General features: G+C 35.6%; 1 protein-coding gene across 1 annotated transcript in view; it reads left to right on the top strand.

Annotated features, from left to right (window-relative positions):
• The window catches only part of rgs12b (regulator of G protein signaling 12b), a 50,840-nt gene that overhangs the window by 21,794 nt on the left and 6,542 nt on the right, over positions 1-22,504 (top strand). The window contains 4 exon segments of the mRNA XM_048196799.1: positions 16,795-16,816; positions 21,196-21,365; positions 21,748-21,840; positions 22,062-22,205. Coding sequence (XP_048052756.1) covers positions 16,795-16,816; positions 21,196-21,365; positions 21,748-21,840; positions 22,062-22,205 — 429 coding nt within the window.

The following is a 22,504-nucleotide window of genomic DNA, read 5'->3' as shown; positions in this document are numbered from 1 at the left end:
ATTTTTTACGCTTCAAAGTATTTCCGATGTGCTTCAGTACATTTCATGTTGAATATTTGGTTGAACTCATTACACTGCAGAAGTAAAAAGGGTTGTGAATGCATTTCATGTAGTCTCAGACTAAGGTTTTTGAAGAAATTGATCACTTTACTGATTTGAACATTTGAGTCTATCTAATCTTGACTACATTAATAATACTGTTTTTATGTTGCACGATGGACATGAAATTGCACAATCGGATATGCTGTGTGCACACTTTGCTCAACCAGTTTAGTGACAGGAAAGTTGGATGACATTCATGTATGAGTAGTTTGATACGTGCAGGCAGTGGGCCTGAATGATTGCAAAAAATTGAATTGAGGAGATATACAGCATACATGAAGTCGTGCATGTTTGAAAACCCGTGAACAAAAAGTCTCTTGATTGTTAAATCATCATTACACAGATTACACACTGCACATTAGAATTGTGGATCAGAAAAAAGTAAATACTATTAATTCTGAAAATTGGAACCTAAATACAGTTTTGTTGTGTACCGCAAGGCTTAAAATAAATATTAATGACACATTACTGGATTTCCTGTAGTTGAAAAGCTTGATTAGAAAACAAGGTAGAATCCTAATAATTATGCAACCCAGAAAGAAGCTTCTCTCAACTCCCGGTCTTGTGACTGCCTGATTTAGAAGAGTTTTTCAGAATCACTCTGTTTGTGCGTGTTTGTTTCTGGGTGTATTTCTATATGTGAGTGTATTTTGTCTCACATATAATGTTTGTATAACATCTATGCATCTAGATGGGTGTATAATCTCATGTTAGGGCATTGTACAATCAATAGCATGAGGAATATGGTGCGTTTTTAACTCTCCGAGGCTGAGTCAAATACACTCAGCTGCATGTACCATCACATCAGTCACAAATTCTGATTTATCACAGTGATGATACTACTTTGCTCCAGGGTCCAAAAAAAAACAACAGACCCCTCAGATTCTTAAACACCGCTTACGGAGATAACAGGGTTGGGACTTGTTGAAGAATGTAGCTCTTCATACCAGTTTCATGTTTTAATAGTGCCTGTCAAACAAGACAAATCCACACAAACACACTGAGACTAACAATTCAACGTTCCGGATACTTTTTGTTGTGCACATTGACTGCAATTATACAGACACTGAAATAAACACATGCCAGGAAGCTGAACCCCCTTAATTGTTCAACAACACACACTCGCACACACACACACACACACACACACACACACACACACACACTGATTCTTTCACGCTCCATTCTTTAAGCAGATGCTGTGCTCAAGGCATACTAAGTAGGTGACACAACACATTGTGTAAATAACGTGAAGAATCCCACTGTGAAGCACTTACATTTCTGTGCGTGTATGCATGTGTGACTGTTTCTCACGCCTCTGTGAAGTAAATGAGTGTGAACGCACACACACTCACTCACTCCCACTTGCGAGCGTGTCTCTGCATCTCTGTCTGTGAGCCCTGGGCTCTGTGGGCGGAATAGGAATTACAGCAGAGTGGGTGGAAAGACAGAGAGAGAGAGAGAGAGAGGCAGAGAATCAAACGACACAAGACGCAGAGATAGTGACAGGGACAGACTGTGAACACGGACTCACTGCACACTTGTGTGTGCTCACACATGCCGTATTGGACACAGCCAGTGGATGGATGTGTTTACAGAGCGTGGAGTCATTTAACGTCCAACTGTGGAGTCTAACACTGCCATACATGGAGCCAACTTTGAGCGTCAATCCTGATGGAGTGAGTACCTGTACATGCACATTTGTACAGATTAGTGTGCTTGTTTGAGCTGTCAAGTCATGTTGTGTTTAGAGGCAGAGTGTTTTAGTTGAGGTGGAGGGTTGTGGATGCACTCCGACAGTTTTCAATCGCAGGAGTCTGTGTTTGCTGTTAATATTTAAGAGTAAGGTTGTGATCAGGAGGCGCTCTTTGGATTTTAACACCACTTGCACAAGTACTTGTGCGATCTTGCTGTGGAATGCAGGTTCTTGACTGTTGAAACCTCAAATTAGTTTAAAAACTGTGCTGAGGGACAGGTTGTCAAGTGAATTTGCATATCGAATGCTCCTTTGATGCCATTCATTGACATGTTTTGTGCTTTCATATATATTTTTAATGATGTAATTGTATGCTAAAATTAGCAAGACGAAAGATATTTGGACATGTAATTATATCATTTACCTTTTATGGTTTGATCACGAATCATCTTGCTTATGATAATCATGTGACTTTATTTGTCCAATCAGGTGTCATCGAATTCTTATGAGCTCCTGATGAACATATTTGCCATATGTTTTTGGAATTTTCCTTTTAGCGTTATTTGAGGTTTTTTTGTGTTTATTCAGGTGTCATTTATGAATTTTTAAAGCGACTTTGTCTTCACTCTCACGCATCTCAATTGTGTGTTGAGTGTTTTATTGTTGAAATTGTACAGCCTTAGACAAAACAAACGTTTCATATGAAGCTGCCCTCCCCTTTGATACAGAAGAACACTAATCAAAAAGTGCCAAATAATTAATCAGATCTCATAGAAAAAGTTGAGTGAAACATTAATACTTTGTGAGTGAACTCATTTGGTATTACAATGAAGTGGTTTGTTCATATTGATTATTGAAGTTTTATTTTTCCTTTGGAAGAGAAGCATTTCACCCAGAATTAGAACAGAAGTTCATTAGATTTTCTGTTTGTTTGTTTGTTTTCTCTTTACTATTTCCAAGTAAAATTGAACTTCTAAATTTCACCAAATATCATTTAGATAATTAGATATAGTCCCTGTAAAGCGGATGCAAGCATTATGTAATATATTATTTTAAAAAAAATGTTTTTAATTCATAGTATTTGAAAATTTTGTGTATGAGTGAGTGAGTGTGTTTCTGTGTTGGAAGATACAGCAGAGGGCAGTATTGAGACAAGGTTGTCTTTTAATGAAGAAATCAGCTATAAACTTTACTTTTTGTAAATAACAAGTATAGTTACATAATTTATTGTTGAATGTGTCACATCATCAATGATATTGTTTTTGCTATTTATCTCCCTTCTTGCCAAATGTAATTTTTGTGTTTTGCAGTGTCGATCAGGCTTGTCATCCACGTTTATGTATAAAGGAATTATTTTAGATGAATGAAAAAAAAAGCATTTTAATATAAATATTGACAAATCTAGCATTCACTACAATACATTGATTAATTAAGACTAAAGGGTGTATTCAAGCTTATTTTTAGCTCAATGTATTGAATTGTCATCACAGTTGACATTGTTGTGTATCTAACACTTGCATGTGTGGGGCAATGCTGTGATTATAATTATTAATATTATATAAAAGTTTTTAATGCCCACTTACATTCCCAGATGAGATGGCTTTCTATATAGAGTTCTGTCTGTTTGCCAGCCCGCTTAGCTCACATAAGCTCCATTGCTCTTGGTTCGAGAGGGAAGAGAGAACCTCTGTTAATGCCTTCATGCCTACTGGGAACAGCCAGAGAGGACTGTCATGAGAACCAAGAGGAATGTGGGTCTGCATTCAAATGACTTTAGATGTGACTCAGTATTATGTATTGGTTTTCTCTTGAGAGCACCAGGGCATCCCCTGATTCAGAGAGCTAATCCCCATCTGAAATGTGTGCCACAGTACTAGAGTGAAGATCTGGGCCAAGCAATGCGTTTGAATATGAACTTGCAGTGTTGTCAGCTGTGATCTGAAGCACTGTCAATCCTCTGTTCATAACAAACATCTCTCAGAACCTTGTATTTCACTAATGTGAAACTCGAGTTCAATAAATGTCCTTTTAAAATCATATAGTCATATACTTTGTTATTGGTTACAGAGAAAAACTGAACGTTATACACTAAATACCTGAGAATTACACACTAGCAGACTTTCAAGTTCTTCCGAGAGCAAAAACTCACACCTCATTGCTAGGAGATACACAACAAATGTAAACAATATGTGTTCTATTTTCCCCAGCATACGTAAACTTAAAAAATAATTATTTTTAATAACTTTTAAATTATAAATATATAAAAATTATATTTGTATTAAAGGTGCCCTAGATTCAAAAATTTAATTTACGTCGACATAGTTGAATAACAAGAGTTCAGTACAGTGAGTTTCAAACTCCATTGTTTCCTCCTTCTTATATAAATCTCTTTTGTTTAAAAGACCTCCAAAGAACAGGCGAATCTCAACATAACACTCACTGTTACGTAACAGTCTGGAACATTAATATGTACGCCCCAAATATTTGCATATGCCAGCCCATGTTCAAGGCATTACACAAGGGCAGAACGTCTGGATCTGCACAGCTGAATCATCAGACTAGGTAATCAAGCAAGGACAACAGCGAAAAATGTCAGATGGAGCAATAATAACTGACATGATCCATGATTACATGATATTTTTAGTGATATTTGTAAATTGTCTTTCTAAATGTTTCGTTAGCATATTGCTAATGTACTGTTAAATGTGGTTAAAGTTACCATCGTTTGTTACTGTATTCACGGAGACAAGAGCCGTCGCTATTTTCATTTTTAAACACTTGCAGTCTGTATAATTCATAAACACAACTTCATTCTTTATAAATCTCTCCAACAGTGTAGCATTAGCCGTTAGCCATGGAGCACAGCCTCAAACTCATTCATAAACAAATGTAAACATCCAAATAAATACTATACTCACAGGAATCTATGTATGCATGATGAACACTTTGTAAAGATCCATTTTGAGGGTTATATTAGCTGTGTGAACTTTGTGTTTGCTGTTTAAGGCAGTTGAGAGCTCGCGGGGGCGGGGGAGTGGGAGATTTAAAGGGGCCGCACGCTTAATCGGTGCAAATGTAATAATGGCTCAAAATAGGCAGTTAAAAAAATGAATTAAAAAAAATCTATGGGGTATTTTGAGCTGAAACTTCACAGACACGTTCAGGGGACACCTTAGACTTATATTACATCTTTTGAAAAGACACCTCTAGGGCACCTTTAATTTATATGAGTTATTATATTTGCATTTATTATAATGCATTAACATATTCCATATATATTCTAGTTTTGGAATGGAATATTTGTAATATTTAATTTGAGACAATAATTTTATAGGCGCAAATCAGATAAAACCTGTTTGAGAAGCAGCTTTTTTTGTTTTTGTTTTTTAGATTTACAAAGAGCCATATACAAGTGTTCCATATTTATAACTTATAGGTCATATAAAAATCATTTTAATGTAGCCAAACTGTTTTTTTGGCTTTTGTGATGGAAGATAAAAACAGCCCACCCAAAATACTAAAAATAAAGCTCACAAACCTCGCTTAATGATCTTTCACTCGCAGCCAAACAGCATAATTTTAATAGTTCTCTATTTTTTTGTTCTCTGAAATGTATCTGCCAAGTATTTTTAAGATCTTTCTTTTTCACCCTTCTACTCAGGAAATTGCCAATTTTGCCGCTCATATTTTTGAATCGAGCTCATGAGTTTTGTATCAAACACTGCCTTTGTACCTCCAGCTCTGGGATATTTTTATTACTTTCTCTCTCTGTTCTGATATGACCCGCTCCAGAACCTGCCTTTCATTAACGTCCACTCTCACGGCATGGTCATTCCCCTTACGTCATTCTCCAACTACCCCGCGCCTCACTTTCCTCCAAAAATACGCCTTTCAGCAGGACGTTCCAGAGGCCTGTCCATCCTCTTGGATTCTACATTTTTTACAGCACTAAGAAACTCAGCAGAGCTTTGCTGCCGAGTTCCCCGGCTGTGTTTTTAGATGTTGGGAAATTAAGACGGATGATTATTTGAAGTGGCAGCGCAGTGCTGTGCCGTTGGAGGCCCGGAGTGAGTGCTTTCTTTTGTCTTGAATGGAGGATTTATTTGAGTTGTGGCAGAGCCAGGGATGGTGAAACGGTTGAGTAAGCATTTCTTGATTCCTCTGAGGGAGAGAAAGAGAGAGGAGCTAGTCGGCGTTGAAAAAGATCACCAAGTCTGACATCTGTTTTTTTAGTTACTACACAGGTCAAGCAAAGAGAGCAAGAGAGGAACGAGAGAATCCCGTTGTATTCTTCCCCATCTGAATTTCTCGCTCGCAACCCAGTCGCTTTCTGCAGAGTCGAGGTTGTCATAGTAACAGCACAGAATCAGAATGGAACTTCCTCATCGGTAAGACTGAGTGTCTGTCTTGCGCTCGGAAAGCATGTCGGCTCTTGCTGTAGAGGAATGAAATGAGTGCAGTCTAAGGTGTAAGAGAGGAATGGATTCGTTAGTCAATGCGTTGGGTCTCTACACGTTGGGAGCTGCGCTGTACGATCAGACACACATCGCGAAAAGACCATGAGTCTGAAAAAGAGGCTGTCATTTAAAAGGGTCTGCTACTTTTATACGGTGAGTGGCAAAAAGTTGTTTTCTTTCTCTGCTATATCCCATGTTTCTTGGTGTCTCTGTTTCTTATGTGTTTAGACTGTGACTTCTCTCTCCATTAGTCATTGTATGATGTTAGAGACATCTTTTTTTGTTCGTTCCCATTCATTGTCTCTGTAAACATCCTCCAGACCTGCTGTCGGAAAGGGAGAAGAGACAGAACACACCTGGGCTACACTAGCTCAAAAACTACATCCTTATGACAAATGTGTGCAGATTGATAAGACGTGGGTATTTTGTCAGATACTACCTCTCGTATTTCTGTCCTAAAGAGTTTGTCCGGTAAATGAGCTTGAGTATTCGCAAAGCCAAAGCAAACAGGCAATTGTTGGATACTCTCCTCAATTTGTAGACTCACACAACTCACTCTTTCTATCCGGGGGAATTTAGCAATCAATGCGAGGCACTATTCATTTCAGATTCAAATGTAAACACTGGAATCTGTTTGTCCGTTAGCTGTTAGTCCCACAGTTTCCTGCTTCCTCTCAAACCACGGTGTGTTAGGTTTGGATAAACCTTGTCTGTTACTTTTCAAACACCTTATTGGAATGTGAGTTTGTGGGAGGGAGAGTGGTCATCAAACATGTTTTTTGACCAACTGACATCCCTCATTTCCCTTCAGTTTTTCCTTCTGTCTCTGAGCACATACTTATTTTATCCCTTTTTCTCCTATGCAGTTGTGTGTGTGTGTATATATATATATATATATATATATATATATATATATATACACACTACCAGTCAAAAATGTGGAAACATTACTATTTTTAATGTTTTTGCACGAAGTCTCTTATGCTCACAAGGGCTGCATTTATTTCATAATAAATACAGGGGGAAAAAAACAATAATATTGTGAAAAATCAATATTAAAATTATGGTTTTCTATTTTTAATATACTTTAAAATATAATTTATTTTTGTAATGCAAAGCTGAATTTTCAGCATAATTACTCCAGTCTTCAGTGTCACATGATCCTTCAGAAATCATTTTAATATGCTGATTTGATACTCAGTTATTATTAATGTTGGAAAAAGTTGTGTTGCTTAATATTTTTTTGGAATCTGTGATACTTTTTTCAGGATTCATTGATGAATAAAAGGTTAAAAAGAACAGCATTTATTCAAAATATAAATCTTTTCTAACAATATAAATCTTTACTATCACTTTTGATCAATTTAACAAATCCGTGCTGAATAATAGTATTCATTTCTTTCAAAAAAAAAAAAAAAGAAAGAAAAAAAATTACTGACCCCAAATTTTTGAACAGTAGTGTATATTGTTACAAAAGATTTCTATTTTAAATAAATGCTGATATTTTTTTAACTTTTTATTCATCAAAGAATCCTGAAAAAGTATCACAGGTTATAAAATAATATTAAGCAGCACAACTGTTTCCAACATTGATAATAAATCAGCATATTAGAATGATTTCTGAAGGATCATGTGACACTGAAGACTGGAGTAATGATGCTGAAAATTCAACTTTGCATCACAGAAATAAATTATATTTTAAAGTATATTAAAATAGAAAACCATAATTTTAAATTGTAATAATATTTCACAATATTATTGTTTTTTTTCTGTATTTATTATTAAATAAATGCAGCCTTAATAAGCATAAGAGACTTCGTTCAAAACATATATACATATATTTTCCCACGTTGTGTGTGGCTCCATAAAAAAAACAGTTGTGCTGCTTAATATTATTGTGGAAACCATGATACTTTTTTTCCATTATTATTGGATGAAGTTCAGATGTATAGCAAGTTCAAAATAACATCATTTATTTGAAATTGACATCTTGAAAGTATTTCTTTCTAAAAAAAAAATGTTCTCAGTAACAGTTGCATGGGCTGTGCGAAGTGTGTGACTGCAACTCCCCCCACCTCTTGTTGAATCTCCTGATTCACTCAGAAATACGTCATAAAGAAATATTGTGAAATAGCCTGCAAATGCTGTTTAATGACAGGCCTGCCTTTGTGAGGTTATATGTATGCAAACATCATGCCTTTGTGAGTGTGTGCTAGCTGTTCTTTCACACTCCATCATAAAGTCGTCCATGTGTCAGCTAGTGCATGTTTGAATATTTTACCCTTGCAAACATAGCATTGAGGTGTTGTGTGTGTGTGATGCCCACAGCCTTATGTAAACAAACACACATGGACGTATAACAAGTGATGTTTTGTATATGCATATTTAGTTCCGCACCTAAACCTCTCAAATCTCATAGATTATATAATTTAATACTTCATTTCATTTTTGTGTGATGATGTTTACAATATAACATGTTAAATATGCAATCCCATTTCCAGAAAAGTTAGGACATTTTGTAAAATGCAATAAAATCAAGAATCTGTGGTTTGATTGTTCTTTTTAAACCTTTATTTAAATGAAAAATGTACAAAGAAAAGATGTCCTATGTTTTTACTGACCAACTTAAGTGTATTTTGTAAATATAAACAAATTTTGATATTGATGGCTGCAACACACTCCAAAAAAGTTGGGACAGAGGCATGTTTACCACTGTGTCACATCACTTTACCTTTTGAATACACTGATAATAATTGTTGAAGTTTTGCAAGTGGAATTTTTGCTCAATCTTGCCTGATAAAAGTCAGCTGCTCAACAGTCTGTGGTCATCGTTGTCTGATACTCCTTTTCATGATTTGCCATACATTTTCAATTAGAGACTGATCTGGGCATCCCTTCTATGTAGAATGTTTAAGAAACCACTCTGATGTATCATGCAGAATGAGGCTTGGCATTGTCTTGCTTCCCAGGAAAGATGTTATCTTGATGGCAGGTTATGTATTTGTACAATTCCAATATATGCCTCCACGTCAATGATTCCTTCACACATATGCAAGTCACCCATGCTGTTTGCACTGATGCACCTCCATACAATGGCAGATGTTTGTTTTTGCACCTGTTGCTGATGAAAGTTTGGATGGTCCCTTTTGTTGGGACTGAAAACTCACAAGCTGAAACATTGACTCATCTGACCACAGCACACATTTCCACTGTCTTTTGGACCATCTGAGATGAGCTCAGGCCCAGAGAACTCGGTTGAATTTCTTGATGAACACCAGACTGTTGAGTGACAATGGTTTTCCAAAGTCCATGTGTCTATATTTAACATAGTAACATGATGGTTTCTCATGTAATGCTGTCTGAGGGCTCAAATGGCACGCACATTCAACGGAGGTCTCCTTCAATGGAGAAATCTCCCTACACAGACTGAGATTTCTCTGGATTTGCTGAATCTTTCCACAATATTATGTATGCTTGATGCTAAATTCTTTGCGATCTTGCATTGAGAAATTAGATTTTTATGAATTGTTTGACAATTCTCACATGATATTTGACATAAAGTGGTGAGCCAATACCCATTTTTGCTTGCAAAGACTGAAATGCTCCTTTTATTCCCAATCAAGATACCCTTAACTATTACCAGTTCACCTGCTTATTGTAGACTGTTTTAAAACAGTTGGATATTCTATAACCTTTTCACTTTTATTTTGCCTCTGTCCCAACTTTTTTGGAGTGTGTTGCAGCCATCAAAATCAAAATTTTGTTTTATATTTATAAAATACAATTAATTTGATCTGTAGAAACATCAGAAATATTTTCATTGCACTTTTGTCCATTAAAGGTGCCGTAGAACGTCTTTTTAAAAGATGTAATATAAGTCTAAGGTGTCCCCTGAATGTATCTGAAGTTTCAGCTCAAAATACCCCATAGATTTTTTTTTTATTAATTTTTTTAACTGCCTGTTTTGGGGCATCATTAAATATGAGCCGATTTAGGCTGCGGCCCCTTTAAATTCTCGTGCTCCCCGCCCACGGAGCTCGCGCTTGCCTTTAACACCATAAACAAAGTTCACACAGCTAATATAACCCTCAAAATTGTTCTTTACAAAGTGTTTGTCATGCAGCATGTCTAATCGGGTAAGTACAGTGTTTATTTTGATGTTTACATTTGATTCTGAATGAGTTTGAGGCTATGCTCCGTGGCTAACGCTAACATTACACACTGTTGGAAAGATTTATAAAGAATGAAGTTGTGTTTATGAATAAATACAGACTGCAAGTGTTTAATAATGAAAATAGCGACGGCTCTCTTGTCTCCGTGAATACAGTAAGAAACAATGGTAACTTTAACCACATTTAACAGTACATTAGCAACTTTAGAAAGACAATTTACAAATATCACTAAAAATATCATGATATCATGAATCATGTCAGTTATTATCGCTCCATCTGCCATTTTTCGCTATTGTCCTTGCTTGCTTACCTAGTCTGATGATTCAGCTGTGCACATCCAGACGTTCTGCCCTTGTCTAATGCTTGAACATGAGCTGGCGTATGCAAATATTGGGGGCGTAACAGTCGGTGTTATGTTGAGATTAGCCTGTTCGTCGGAGGTCTTTTAAACAAATGAGATTTATATAAGAAGGAGGAAACAATGGTGTTTGAGACTCACTGTATGTCATTTCCATGTACTGAAGTATGCCAAGTTATTTAACTATGCCAAGATAAATTCAATTTTTAATTCTAGGGCACCTTTAAATAAAGGTTAAAGAGAATTAACAAACCACAGATTCTTTATTTTTATTGCATTTTACAAAATGTCCCAACTTTTCTGGTGATGGGGCTGTACAAACTCAGCATCACTGTCAACCAAGCTGTCATAAAGGAATGGTAACAGAAGTAACCCATCTATGTTACTTCTGTCAGTGAACTTCTGTCTGAGACGTTTTATATATATATATATATATATATATATATATGCAAAGCTTAATGTGAGTGTATATTTAGATTTTATATTTAGAATGTAGTCTCTGTGTGTTTAGATCCTACAGGTTTTGTCTCAGCAGGAACATCAGGAATGTGCCTCATACAGCAAGAAACACATACATCTACATATCTGTTTGTGTGTGAGTGATCACAGGCCATCCAGCTGCATAGAGTTGAAAGTATATGTAAACCCTGAGGTATTTATGGATCTCTCCACAGTCTTTGCTCTGTTAGTGAATGCACAGCGGAGGGGAAGAGAAGGAAAACAAATTAAGTCACACCAGGGTCATTAGACTAAGAGAGATGCTGAGATGAAAGCAAGATGGGGCTGAACTTATGCGGCTGTAACTCATCTGAAATCATTTATTTTTCTTAAAATATAGGATTTCTAACTGGACCGTTGGCCTGTAATGTGTATAGTGATGACCTAACTTGATTTATTTGAGATTCAAAAAGATCTTTAAATACGCAAAATATTAAAGTTAGCATGAAAGCTTGTGAAGATAAATAGATGTATAGGTTTTATTCTTCTAAAAATATAGATTTTATTTTAGATCAACCTCATCAACAGTGAACATAGAGCACCTCTAGCCTTGTCAGCAGCTTCTGTGAGCCACGATCTTCTATGTTACATTAAGAAGGCAGAAGAGATTTGGGGTAGAAAGAGTCAGGAATGTGAGGGGTGGAGAGGTTGGAATATGGGGGCTTGGAAAAGGCCACTTATATTTCAATATGTGGTTACAAGCAGCTCCACTGCCAAAAAATGAAGGGAACCCACTGGAATGAAAAGAGGAGGGAGGGAAACAGAAAGGGTTAGAGGGTGCAGGATGAAGAGAGAACATAAGAGAAGAGTAAATCTAGGCAAGATGCTTAGCGCTTTGCTTTCTCTGTAATGTCTTGGAGGCATTTCATTCGGACAGGTTCTGAAGAATGATCAATGCATTGTTTCAATACATCACTCTGACTTCAATGCAGTAGCAGTCTTCCCATTGCTGTAGACTTAGTGCCTGATTGTCGGGTTTCAGATGCTGTTTTCGGAATGTATTAGTACTTGGTTTTATCAGATTAGTATAAGAGCAGTCCTTTCCCAAAGTGGCTCATTCTACAGTTGCGGTGGAGTGAAACGTATCAATCCTGTATTAAACCTACTGTTTAATTTGTTTTAGCTTCTTTTTCTTTTCATTCAAGGTCACACCAAATAACTGTAGAGTTAAGAAAAATAATTTATCATTGGCTGCCATGATTTTTCGTTTGTGGTGTTACTCCTAATTAGAGCTAATCATTTGGAACCAGTATTACCACTAACAGTAACATCACTGACAGATTTTGTAGTTAGAGGAAGTTATTACAAAATCAGAAATACTAGCTTTGATTTTAATAAAACTGTGTTATTAATAGTTTCTAATATATATATATATATATATATATATATATATATATATATATATATATATATATATATATATATATATATATATATATATATATATATATATATATACACTACCGCTCAAAAGTTTGGGATCGGTAAGATTTTTAATGTTTTTAAAAGAAGTTTCGTCTACTCACCAAGAGTGCATTTACTTAATTAAAAATACAGTAAAAACAGTAATATTGTGAAATATTATTACAATTTAAAATGACTGTTTTCTATTTGAAAATATTTTAAAATGTAATTTATTCCTGTGATGACAAAGCTGAATTTTCAGCATCGTTAATCCAGTCTTCAGTGTCACATGATCCTTCAGAAATCATCCTAATATGCTGATTTGCTGCTCAAGAAACATTTATTGTTTACAATTGTACAACATATTTGTGTACAATATTTTTTTTCAGGATTCTTTTTCATGAATAGAAAGTTCAAAAGAACAGCATTTATTTGAAATCTAATCTTTTGTAACATTATAAATGTCTTTACTGTCACTTTTGATTGATTTAATGCATCCTTGCTGAATAAAAGTATTAATTTCTTTCATTTCATTTCAAAAAAATAAAAATAAAAATTCTTACTGACCCCAAACTTTTGAACGGTAGTGTATAATGCTACAGAAGCTTTGTATTTTAGATAAATGCTGTTCTTTTGAACTTTCTATTCATCAAGGAATCCTGAAAAAAAAGTACACAACTGTTTTCAACATTGAAAATAATCATAAATGTTTATTGAGCAGCAAATCAGCATATTAGGATGATTTCTGAAGGATCATGTGACACTGAAGACTGGAGTAACGATGCTGAAAATTCAGCTTTGTCAACACGAGAATAAATTACTTTGTAAAATATATTCAAATAGAAAACAGTTATTTTAAATTGTAATAATTTTTCACAATATTATTGTTTTTACTGTATTTTTAATTAAATAAATTAAGCCTTGGTGAGCAGACAAAACTTCTTTTAAAAACATTAAAAATCTTACCGATCCCAAACTTTTGAGCGGTAGTGTAATATATATATAGTAGCTTCTCCTCACAACACAGCAATTTTTGCCTAAATAAATGTTTCATATGGTCCTTTTCATAAAGGATTTTATATTGCAGTAACACCATTGACATGATTTTTTATTCATTTATCTTTTTATTTAAAAATCCTGTTTTTTTTACAATTAATAGTTTTTGTTATTTTTATTACTTTTTAAAAATGTGACTCATGCAGTTGTAAATGCCTCATGTGACAACATGCTAAAAATAGCTAAACCGTTAACAGGCTCTTAAAGTTTTACAGTGAATTTAAATACATTTAAACTGGATGAGAGATATATGACCTCATTGTGGAAGAGAGTCCATGTTTCTATTACACCAGTGTAAATGAAGGATATGTGATAAACTGTATAGTGTAAAAACAAACATTTAACACTGTTGTGTTTATATAGTTAAGGTATCTAGCTTTCAGCAAGGCTCGGCAGTCAATGATTTACACCTCACGGTCATCCGTGATGGTAATATAGTTGATGTAAGACAGTGTAGACCGTTTCCCTGATCGTCACTGGACCAGTATAATGAAGTTATAGGCTGTGCTGATGTCATCTCAAATATGTTGACCAAGAACAGAGTCAGCTTTTGATCCAAACTGTCATTATACAAAGTCTTCCACATTCTCCGCATTCTCTGGGAATTATTTTTCAAATTATAGTTTGAAAATCCCACTGGTTTTTCAAATGCAGTATTAAATAAATCCAGGGTCAGTTATGGCTGAATTACAAGGTCATGTTGGGAAAGGAATTGTTGTAGTTCCAGCACGTTTGTTTGTATAGACTGTTGGATGGAAACTCCATCTATCTTTCTGTTTATCCATTCTGGTACCAGCTGCCTGACGTGGTTATTTTTTTATTCCTCTTCCCCATGACTGTTTCTGCATTGTACATGATCAGGCTCCCCTTTACTGTCCTTTAATAGCTTTTAATAACTATTTAGGCCTGTGTATAATTAATCAAATTTCTTGTCGTAAGAATAAAGCATTTAGTTTGAGAAAGCTTAGATCAATTTTAAATGAGTAAACAGTTCTTTCAGAGATGAATTGCTGTTTTTTTTTTTTTTTTTGAGATTTCATGTGGTCATTTTAATATAGTCGGCATTCTTCTGAATTCCCTGCACACTGTGTCTTTGTTTGTTTGTTTGTTTAGAACCATTTTATAAGAGTTTAGGTTCAATGTTGTTTGAATAAAAGGTGAAGTTGGAATATTTCTGGCTAGTTTTATAATTTTTTCAGCTCTCAACAGTTTACTCTCAGCCTTATTTGCATCCATTCAGCGTAATTCTGCAGATTTTCCTTCATTTTCACAGAAGATGTAGAAAAACATTCAGAGATTCATTGTAATCTTTGATACTTTTATTCTTTTATAGATTTCCTGTATTACATGTTGTGCTATTTGATCTTCAGTTTAAAGGTGCCCTCGAATGAAAAATTGAATTTATACTGGCATAGTTAAATAACAAGAGTTCAGTACGTGGAAATGACATGCAGTGAGTCTCAAACACTGTTGTTTCCTCCTTCTTATATAAATCTCATTTGTTTAAAAGACCTCCGAAGAACAGGCGAATCTCAACATAACACTGACTGTTACGCAACAGTTGGGATCATTAATATGTATGACCCCAATATTTGCATATGCCAGCCCATGTTCAAGGCATTACACAAGGGCAGCCAGTATTAACGTCTGGATGTGCACAGCTGAATCATCAGACTAGGTAAGCAAGCAAGAACAACAGCGAAAAATGGCAGATGGAGCAATAATAACTGACATGATCCATGATAGCATGATATTTTTAGTGATATTTGTAAACTGTCTTTCTAAATGTTTCGCATGTTGCTAATGTACTGTTAAATGTGGTTAAAGTTACCATCGTTTCTTACTGTATTCACGGGATAAGAGCTGTCGCTATTTTCATTTTTAAACACTTGCAGTCTGTATAATTCATAAACACAACTTCATTCTTTATAAATCTCTCCAACAGTGTGTAATGTTAGCGTTCGATGGCACCTTTAATATATTTGTATATATTAAAAACTAATAATTAATTTAAAAAATACACTACCATTCAAAAGTGTGAGGCTGCATTTATTTGATCAAAAATACCGTAATATTGTGAAATATTATTACAGTTTTCAGCATCATTACTCCAGTCTTCAGTGTCACATGATCCTTCAGAAATCATTCTAATATGCTGATTTGCTGCTCAAGAAACATTTCTTATTATCATCACAGTTGAAAATAGTTATGCTGCTTAATATTTTTGTGGAAACTGATTTTTTTTTGATGATGGAAATCTTTTGTAACATTCTAAATATCTTAAATATCACTTTGAATCAATTTTAATGCATCCTTGCTGAATAAAAGTATAATGTTTGTCCCCAATAAATCTTATTTACCCCAAACGTTTGAACGGTAGTGTATACTAATAAAATAAAAAGTCGTAAATCAAAAGCAAATTATTTGTTTCCAGTTTTATGAGTAAAAGTGCTATTTGTAGATAAACTGCTACTATTTAAGCACACACCCTGGGAATTTTATCACTTATTGACCTTTGAGACACATTTAAAGGAAATCACTCATTTGGCCCCCATCCCATATAAACACTTTACACATCCACTCACCCGAATGCCACTGTTGTGACTGTATCGTGCATCATTTGATCCTGCAATAAATGGGTCATCACTGTGACTAAATCGCTAATGCAATGCTTTACTGAAATAAAGGTTTGATGCAGTATCTACATTGACTATTTTTCACTGTGAAAAAATTCTCTGACTCAATTTTTTGTAATTTAAAGAAAGTTTCAGCCTCTTGCTTAATCTCTTACAAAACCACTAAGTGACATGCTCAGGCAAATCAGACTGGGCGGTACATATGTGTCACAGTGGGCGGGTCTGGAATGTACCTGATGCATCTCATTATCTGAATGAGTTAGGAGGCGTGTGTGTGAAAGTCTGTACCAGTAAAACAGGAAGAGCTGGTGTGTGTATCATGCCACCAGAGTACCCTGCTATGTTGCAGACTTCAGTGTGTGTTTGTGTTGGTGAAGAGAGTCACTCACACATGTCTTTCTGTGTTCTCTTGCAGTCTGCGGCTGTCTCCGATGGTGGTAAGTAATCAATCAATATTTTGATATTAAAACCTCAAATGACCGATTTGATCTTCTTGATCAACTGTCTGTTTTTAGGTATTCCATTTCATTCCACGTTTCTATCACCGTTTCTTTTCTTTTAACCCCTATCATATTGTCATATTTTCCCTATTAAACCTCTCAGTCTCTTTAGGATCTAATTACTTACACATTCTTCATATATCCATTACTTTCACCATCTTGTGCTCTTTTCCCAAACTACTCACATTTCCTCAATTACTCACAGCTCTTTTCTGGTATCTTGTATCAGGCTCACTGTTGTTTTCTATGCTGTGTTTTCAATGTTAATGTAGTTTGTATATGTAGATCTGAAACAGAGAGCTCTACCCAAATGAAGGAGAAAGTAAACACCATTTTGGCTGTCTTTTAGTTGCCTGATCTCTTGATAAGAATGGCTCTCTGTTCCCTCTGCCATCCATCCCCCCATATATTTTGCTATATAAGTACTTGTTGGATGCATTATTTTAGAAGTCTCTGTGCCATTTTATCGGTGTATACAATGTAATTGAAGATGTTTTGGTTCTTTTTTAAATGTCATCTGCAACATTATTTGTGATCAGCGGTCCTCTGAAATCTCAACAAATGTATTCAATACTGTATCATAACAGTATAATGTGACAAAGCAAATTCGGATGTTTCATTACGTGCCTCTTTAAACCTTCAACCCAACTTCCTCTTTTTATACAAAACAATTCATGAGGAACAACACCAATGGTTGTGCACCCTAAGTATGTAGTTTGCGATTCATCAGGCCAAAGTGAGTTACTGTTTTGGCCTAAATCTCTGTGTTTCAAATCCAACTGCACTAGGAGTGAACAAGCCCTAACTACCTCCCTTCTCCCCCTTCAATGTCCCAATTAGCATGTGTGAATGTGCCAGGGTTTCTGTGAATGTTTGCTTAACGCTGCCAGTCAGAGCCATAGATCTTTCAGCCTTATGCATAACAAAAGGCACGGAGAGACAAATGTATAAATGCAAAAATGTGAGGAATTTACTTCTCTGGGCTATTACATTTACAATCATGTAGTATCGTTTTTTATGTCTGTATTGCTTATAGGCACACAATAGTTTGTGGTGTTATCAAGATGCCTTTCGAACACAACGAGCGTGACAGGATCTGAATTGAGATCAGCTCATAGTTAACCAGGACAGGCAGGCTGGATCAGTGTTCAGATGCCGGAGCCAGTTTTATCCCTTAGAAACTGCTCCAGGATCAATTATCGGCATGGCAGGATGTCGTAAATCTGCCCGTGAAAGCGAAGCGAGAGTGAGTTAAGGACCACTTGTAATGTCAGTAACACCCATCCATCTTGAGATCAAAGTGCAAATCTCAGCAACCTTTCATTTTCTTCATTATTCTGCTGTCTTTAGACTTGTTGAGCTGTGTTCTTGTAGACGCCTCGGTGTGAGTTTAACAGTCTGAAGCTCTCCTTCTCTGCAAGTGTAGTTAGTTTACTGGAATCTGCATCTAGGGGTCAATGACAAGATGCTGATTTTTTTGGTCCGAATCTATTAATTTATTCAAAAAGCAGTTCATAAATACAATGATTTGAATGAACCTCCTCTATGATTTTAATATCTGAATTAAAATTCATTTTAATATTTTTTGGGGAAGCATAAAGAATAAAAAGTGCATAAAAATATGAGGTGATGCATTTATATTATAATGAAAAGAAAACTGTTAAAGGGTTAGTTCACCCAAAAATGAAATTTCTGTCATTAAATACCCTCATGTCGTTCCACCGTAAGACCTTTGTTCATCTTCGGAACACAATTTAAGATATCTTTGATGAAATATATGACTCATCCATAGGCATAGGTAATTAAAAACATGGTTAAAATAGTCAATGTGACTGCAGTGGTTCAACCTTAACGTTATGAAGGGATGAGAATACTTTTTTTGTACAAAAACAAAACAAAAATAACGACTTTATTCCACAATTTGAACCGTTGTCACACGTCGTGAACTTAGTTCAGTCTTCCTTGTCTACGTTCGATTGCCTGCTCTTTATTGGCCAGTTACTGTGTCAGCATCACATGCATGCGTCGTGCTGCTCACATGTTCAACTTCAGCCAATACTGAGTTGGCGTTCGGACGTAAACAAGGAAGCCTGCACTAAGTTCACAACGTGTGACAACGGTTCAAATTGTTGAATAAAGTCGTTATTTTTTTATTTTAATTTTTTTGGCACACAAAAAGTATTCTCATCGCTTCACAACATTAAGGTTGAACCACTGTAGTCACATCGACTATTTTAATCATGTTTTCAACTACCTTTCTGGAAGTCAAAAGGTGCTGCCTATGTGTGGATCAGATACACTCGGATTTCATCAAATATCTTAATTTGTGTTCCGAAGATGTACGAAGGTCTTACAGGTTTGGAACAACATGAGGGTGAGTACTTATTGACAGAAATTTCATTTTTGGGGTGAACTAACCCTTTAACCCTATCAAATAATCAAATAATTGGCATAATTATTTTTGTAGGGAAAATAAAAATAACAAAACTAACAAAAATCACTGCATATTAATATTCAAAAAACCTTTGCCCACCAAATAAAAGTCATGTGGTTTGGCCAACAATAATGCAGAAAAAAAAAAAAAACAAACAGGAAATTATATCATAAGAAACCTCTGCAGACCCTCATGACTGTGTCAAGGTCAGTAAAGTGTCTTAAAATATCAAATATTTTGACCTTTTTTATGACAAGACAAAGGTAGTTCAGGTTTTAAAATGTCATGTGGTATGACTCAACAAAAAATATATTTTGAATTAATTTATATTAATATATAATATGTATATTCATTAATAAATAAAAAAAATTTCAAAAAAAAAAAACATTTTTTTTTTAAGAATGATTAAGGTACATATGCTCTATTTGTGTGGACTGTTATTTGTCATTGACCCCTATTACAACAGGACCAATTGGCATTTCCTGCAGTGCAGTCAAAATGAAATCATCCCATCTGTTTGTGTGTGCATGTTTGTCTTCGGTTATGGCGCTACCAGTTGGCTGTGCTGGTCCAGCATTAATATTGCAGGTTCTTGTTACCTCTACTTACTAAGTTTCCCTCCTCTCTCTGCTTTCAATAATTTATCATCTACCCGTTCAGAGCTTTGTGCGCAGGCCACTATCTGTTTACCTTTATACATGCCTGTAGGCTCGTCGCTGTGTCTCTGTTGTTTATATAGTTCCTAGTTGCTTATAATGTTAGCTGCCAGCGTATATGTTAGCTCAATGGACAGTTTGATGGCTGTTCACCCTCTGCTCCGTGGCAGTGTGTGTGTGTAGTGGGGTGATGGATGTCAAAGCCTGGCGTCCAATTGGCATGAAATACCTGGTGAAGTGGCATCACTCAGGCTCGTACCAGCTTTACCCAGGTAAGAGGTTGTGCTGATAGAAACCCATGATCTGCTGAGGGTCTTTCAGAGGGGGTCCATCTGAAAATTAACCTTCAGATTTCCTCTGAGTGCTTGTTTTTTTTTTTTTAGTGTAGTTTTTATATCCAGCTTGGCTAAAGCTGTTTTTGTCTTGCTTAGCCTTTACAGTATGACTGTTTTTTGTTGACTATATTCCTTTCAGTGTTTTTGAGGTTTATTTAAAGAATAGTGCACTCAAGTCATTATTCCTCATCCTTTTGCACACAACGGTTTCCTAGTGACATGGAATATAGTCACATGGATGACTTTTATGTTACTTTTTGTTCTTTATGCAGCTTGACAGCTCCTGTTCACTATGAACTGTTTGATTTTTTTCATGGAGTTCTACAGATAAAACAGTTTGGAACAACATGTGGGCAAGTAAATAAGGAATTTTTAGTGAGCTGTGCCTTTAAAAACGTGTGCTTTGTAACTTTAATCGATAGTATTTGATTACGAGAGCTCACCGACCACATCAGGATTGCCCAGAAACTAAAAAGAGAGCATCTAACAGTAGCAGCAGCAGAAGTGTCAGGTGATTTTAAGAAATCAGGTTAAGAAATCACTGATGAAGGCACTTCGATAAGTGGTGAAACATCTTGAATTTGTCAATTAATTTGAGTATAATTTAATATCTCAACATTTCCGTTGTTCATTTTTAAACGTGGGTCTATTTTAAGAGTGTGGTCTTAATTTAGAACATCCTGACTCTTATTCAGGGAGTCATAATTGCATAATTCAGCCTTATTTGAAGTAGTTGATGTTTTTGGGGAGTTTTATGTGTGAGTGCAAAATGTGAAATAGAATGAAGAAAAAGCTTCATGTTAATATAAACTACTTCTTTAACAAACACAATTGTGCCTCTGTGTTTGGAATGAATAATAGTAACATTGTTATCTCATTGTTTGTGCCTAGAGCTGAACAGTGTGGACCTGAAAGGCTGCGGCAGTGATAACAGTCTGAACAGCAATGCCAGCCTACCTAGCGTGCAATGCCATAGACGGCACACTGAGCGGCGCGTTGCATCATGGGCTGTCTGCTTCGAGCGCCTGCTACAGGATCCTGTTGGTGTCCGATATTTCTCAGTACGTCGGATCAGTCTAAGTCATCCTTTTGCAAAGCAGCTGCACTGTGTTAAAGAATCCTCTAGCAATATTGGCTGAGAATACAAGTCACGCTTTATGCATTTTAATTGAAACTGTCCTCAGATACTTTCTTATCAAAACTGGCATAAGTTATAAAGGCTTTCTCAGCAAATTTGCATTAGAAACAAAACCACAAAGAAATGTTTGGAAAGGATTTTGCTTGTCTTTAAAACAAGAAATGCCTAGAGAATTTAGTTTAGCCAGTGAGTAGATAGCAAGACAGTTTTATGTAGATGAAAGGTTTTTTTTTTACACAAAAAATGTTGTGTATGTTTTGCAGATGAATTACTTAATCTTATTTCTTTTTCTCTTCATCCTGCAGGAGTTTCTGAAGAAAGAATTCAGCGAGGAGAATATTTTATTTTGGCAAGCGTGTGAATATTTCAGCCATGTACCTGAAACAGACAAGAAACAGGTATAAAGTCCTCATTTTTAACAGTTGAATTTAAATAATTTTTTTAGATACTTGATCACAAAACGTGCTGCAATTAATTTTTGAATGCTGTTTTTTAGATATTTTTTTGTCCATAGCAGTTTGTTTAGGATACTAAATACACCCTTATTTTGGAGAGGATGAAATAAATGTGTTTTTATTTCCCGTTTGTTTGTGACCTTGTCATAACTTTTGGCCTCCAGCTGTCCCAGAGGGCTAGAGAGATCTACAACAGCTTCCTGTCGAGTAAGGCCACCACACCCGTCAACATTGATAGTCAGGCTCAGCTTGCTGACGACATACTCAACGCACCAAGGCCAGACATGTTTAAAGAACAACAGCTACAGGTGAGACAGGAAGTGTTCGAATTAGGATGTTTACTGAAAGCCCGTATAGGGTATAACACTGTATTTCTGAATTAAAAACATTAGAAAAGTATTAACAGAGCTTAAAATTTCCCCATCCACCTCATAAAGTTTATGTCAGACTGTGTGGGTGTCAGGCCCATCCTGAAGATTATGAAATTGTGGAAAATCTCTTCACATGCCTTAACCTGTCTTTTTAATGCGTTTCTACTTGATATCTTTCTCAGAACAATTAATGTAGAATAATCAAAAGATTTCATGTTTTTCATGACATCATAAAA

This window comes from Megalobrama amblycephala, linkage group LG7 (assembly GCF_018812025.1).
Source record: "Megalobrama amblycephala isolate DHTTF-2021 linkage group LG7, ASM1881202v1, whole genome shotgun sequence".
In the NCBI taxonomy this organism is placed as follows: Eukaryota; Metazoa; Chordata; class Actinopteri; order Cypriniformes; family Xenocyprididae; genus Megalobrama; species Megalobrama amblycephala.
This window is presented reverse-complemented; position numbering and strand designations above follow the sequence as displayed.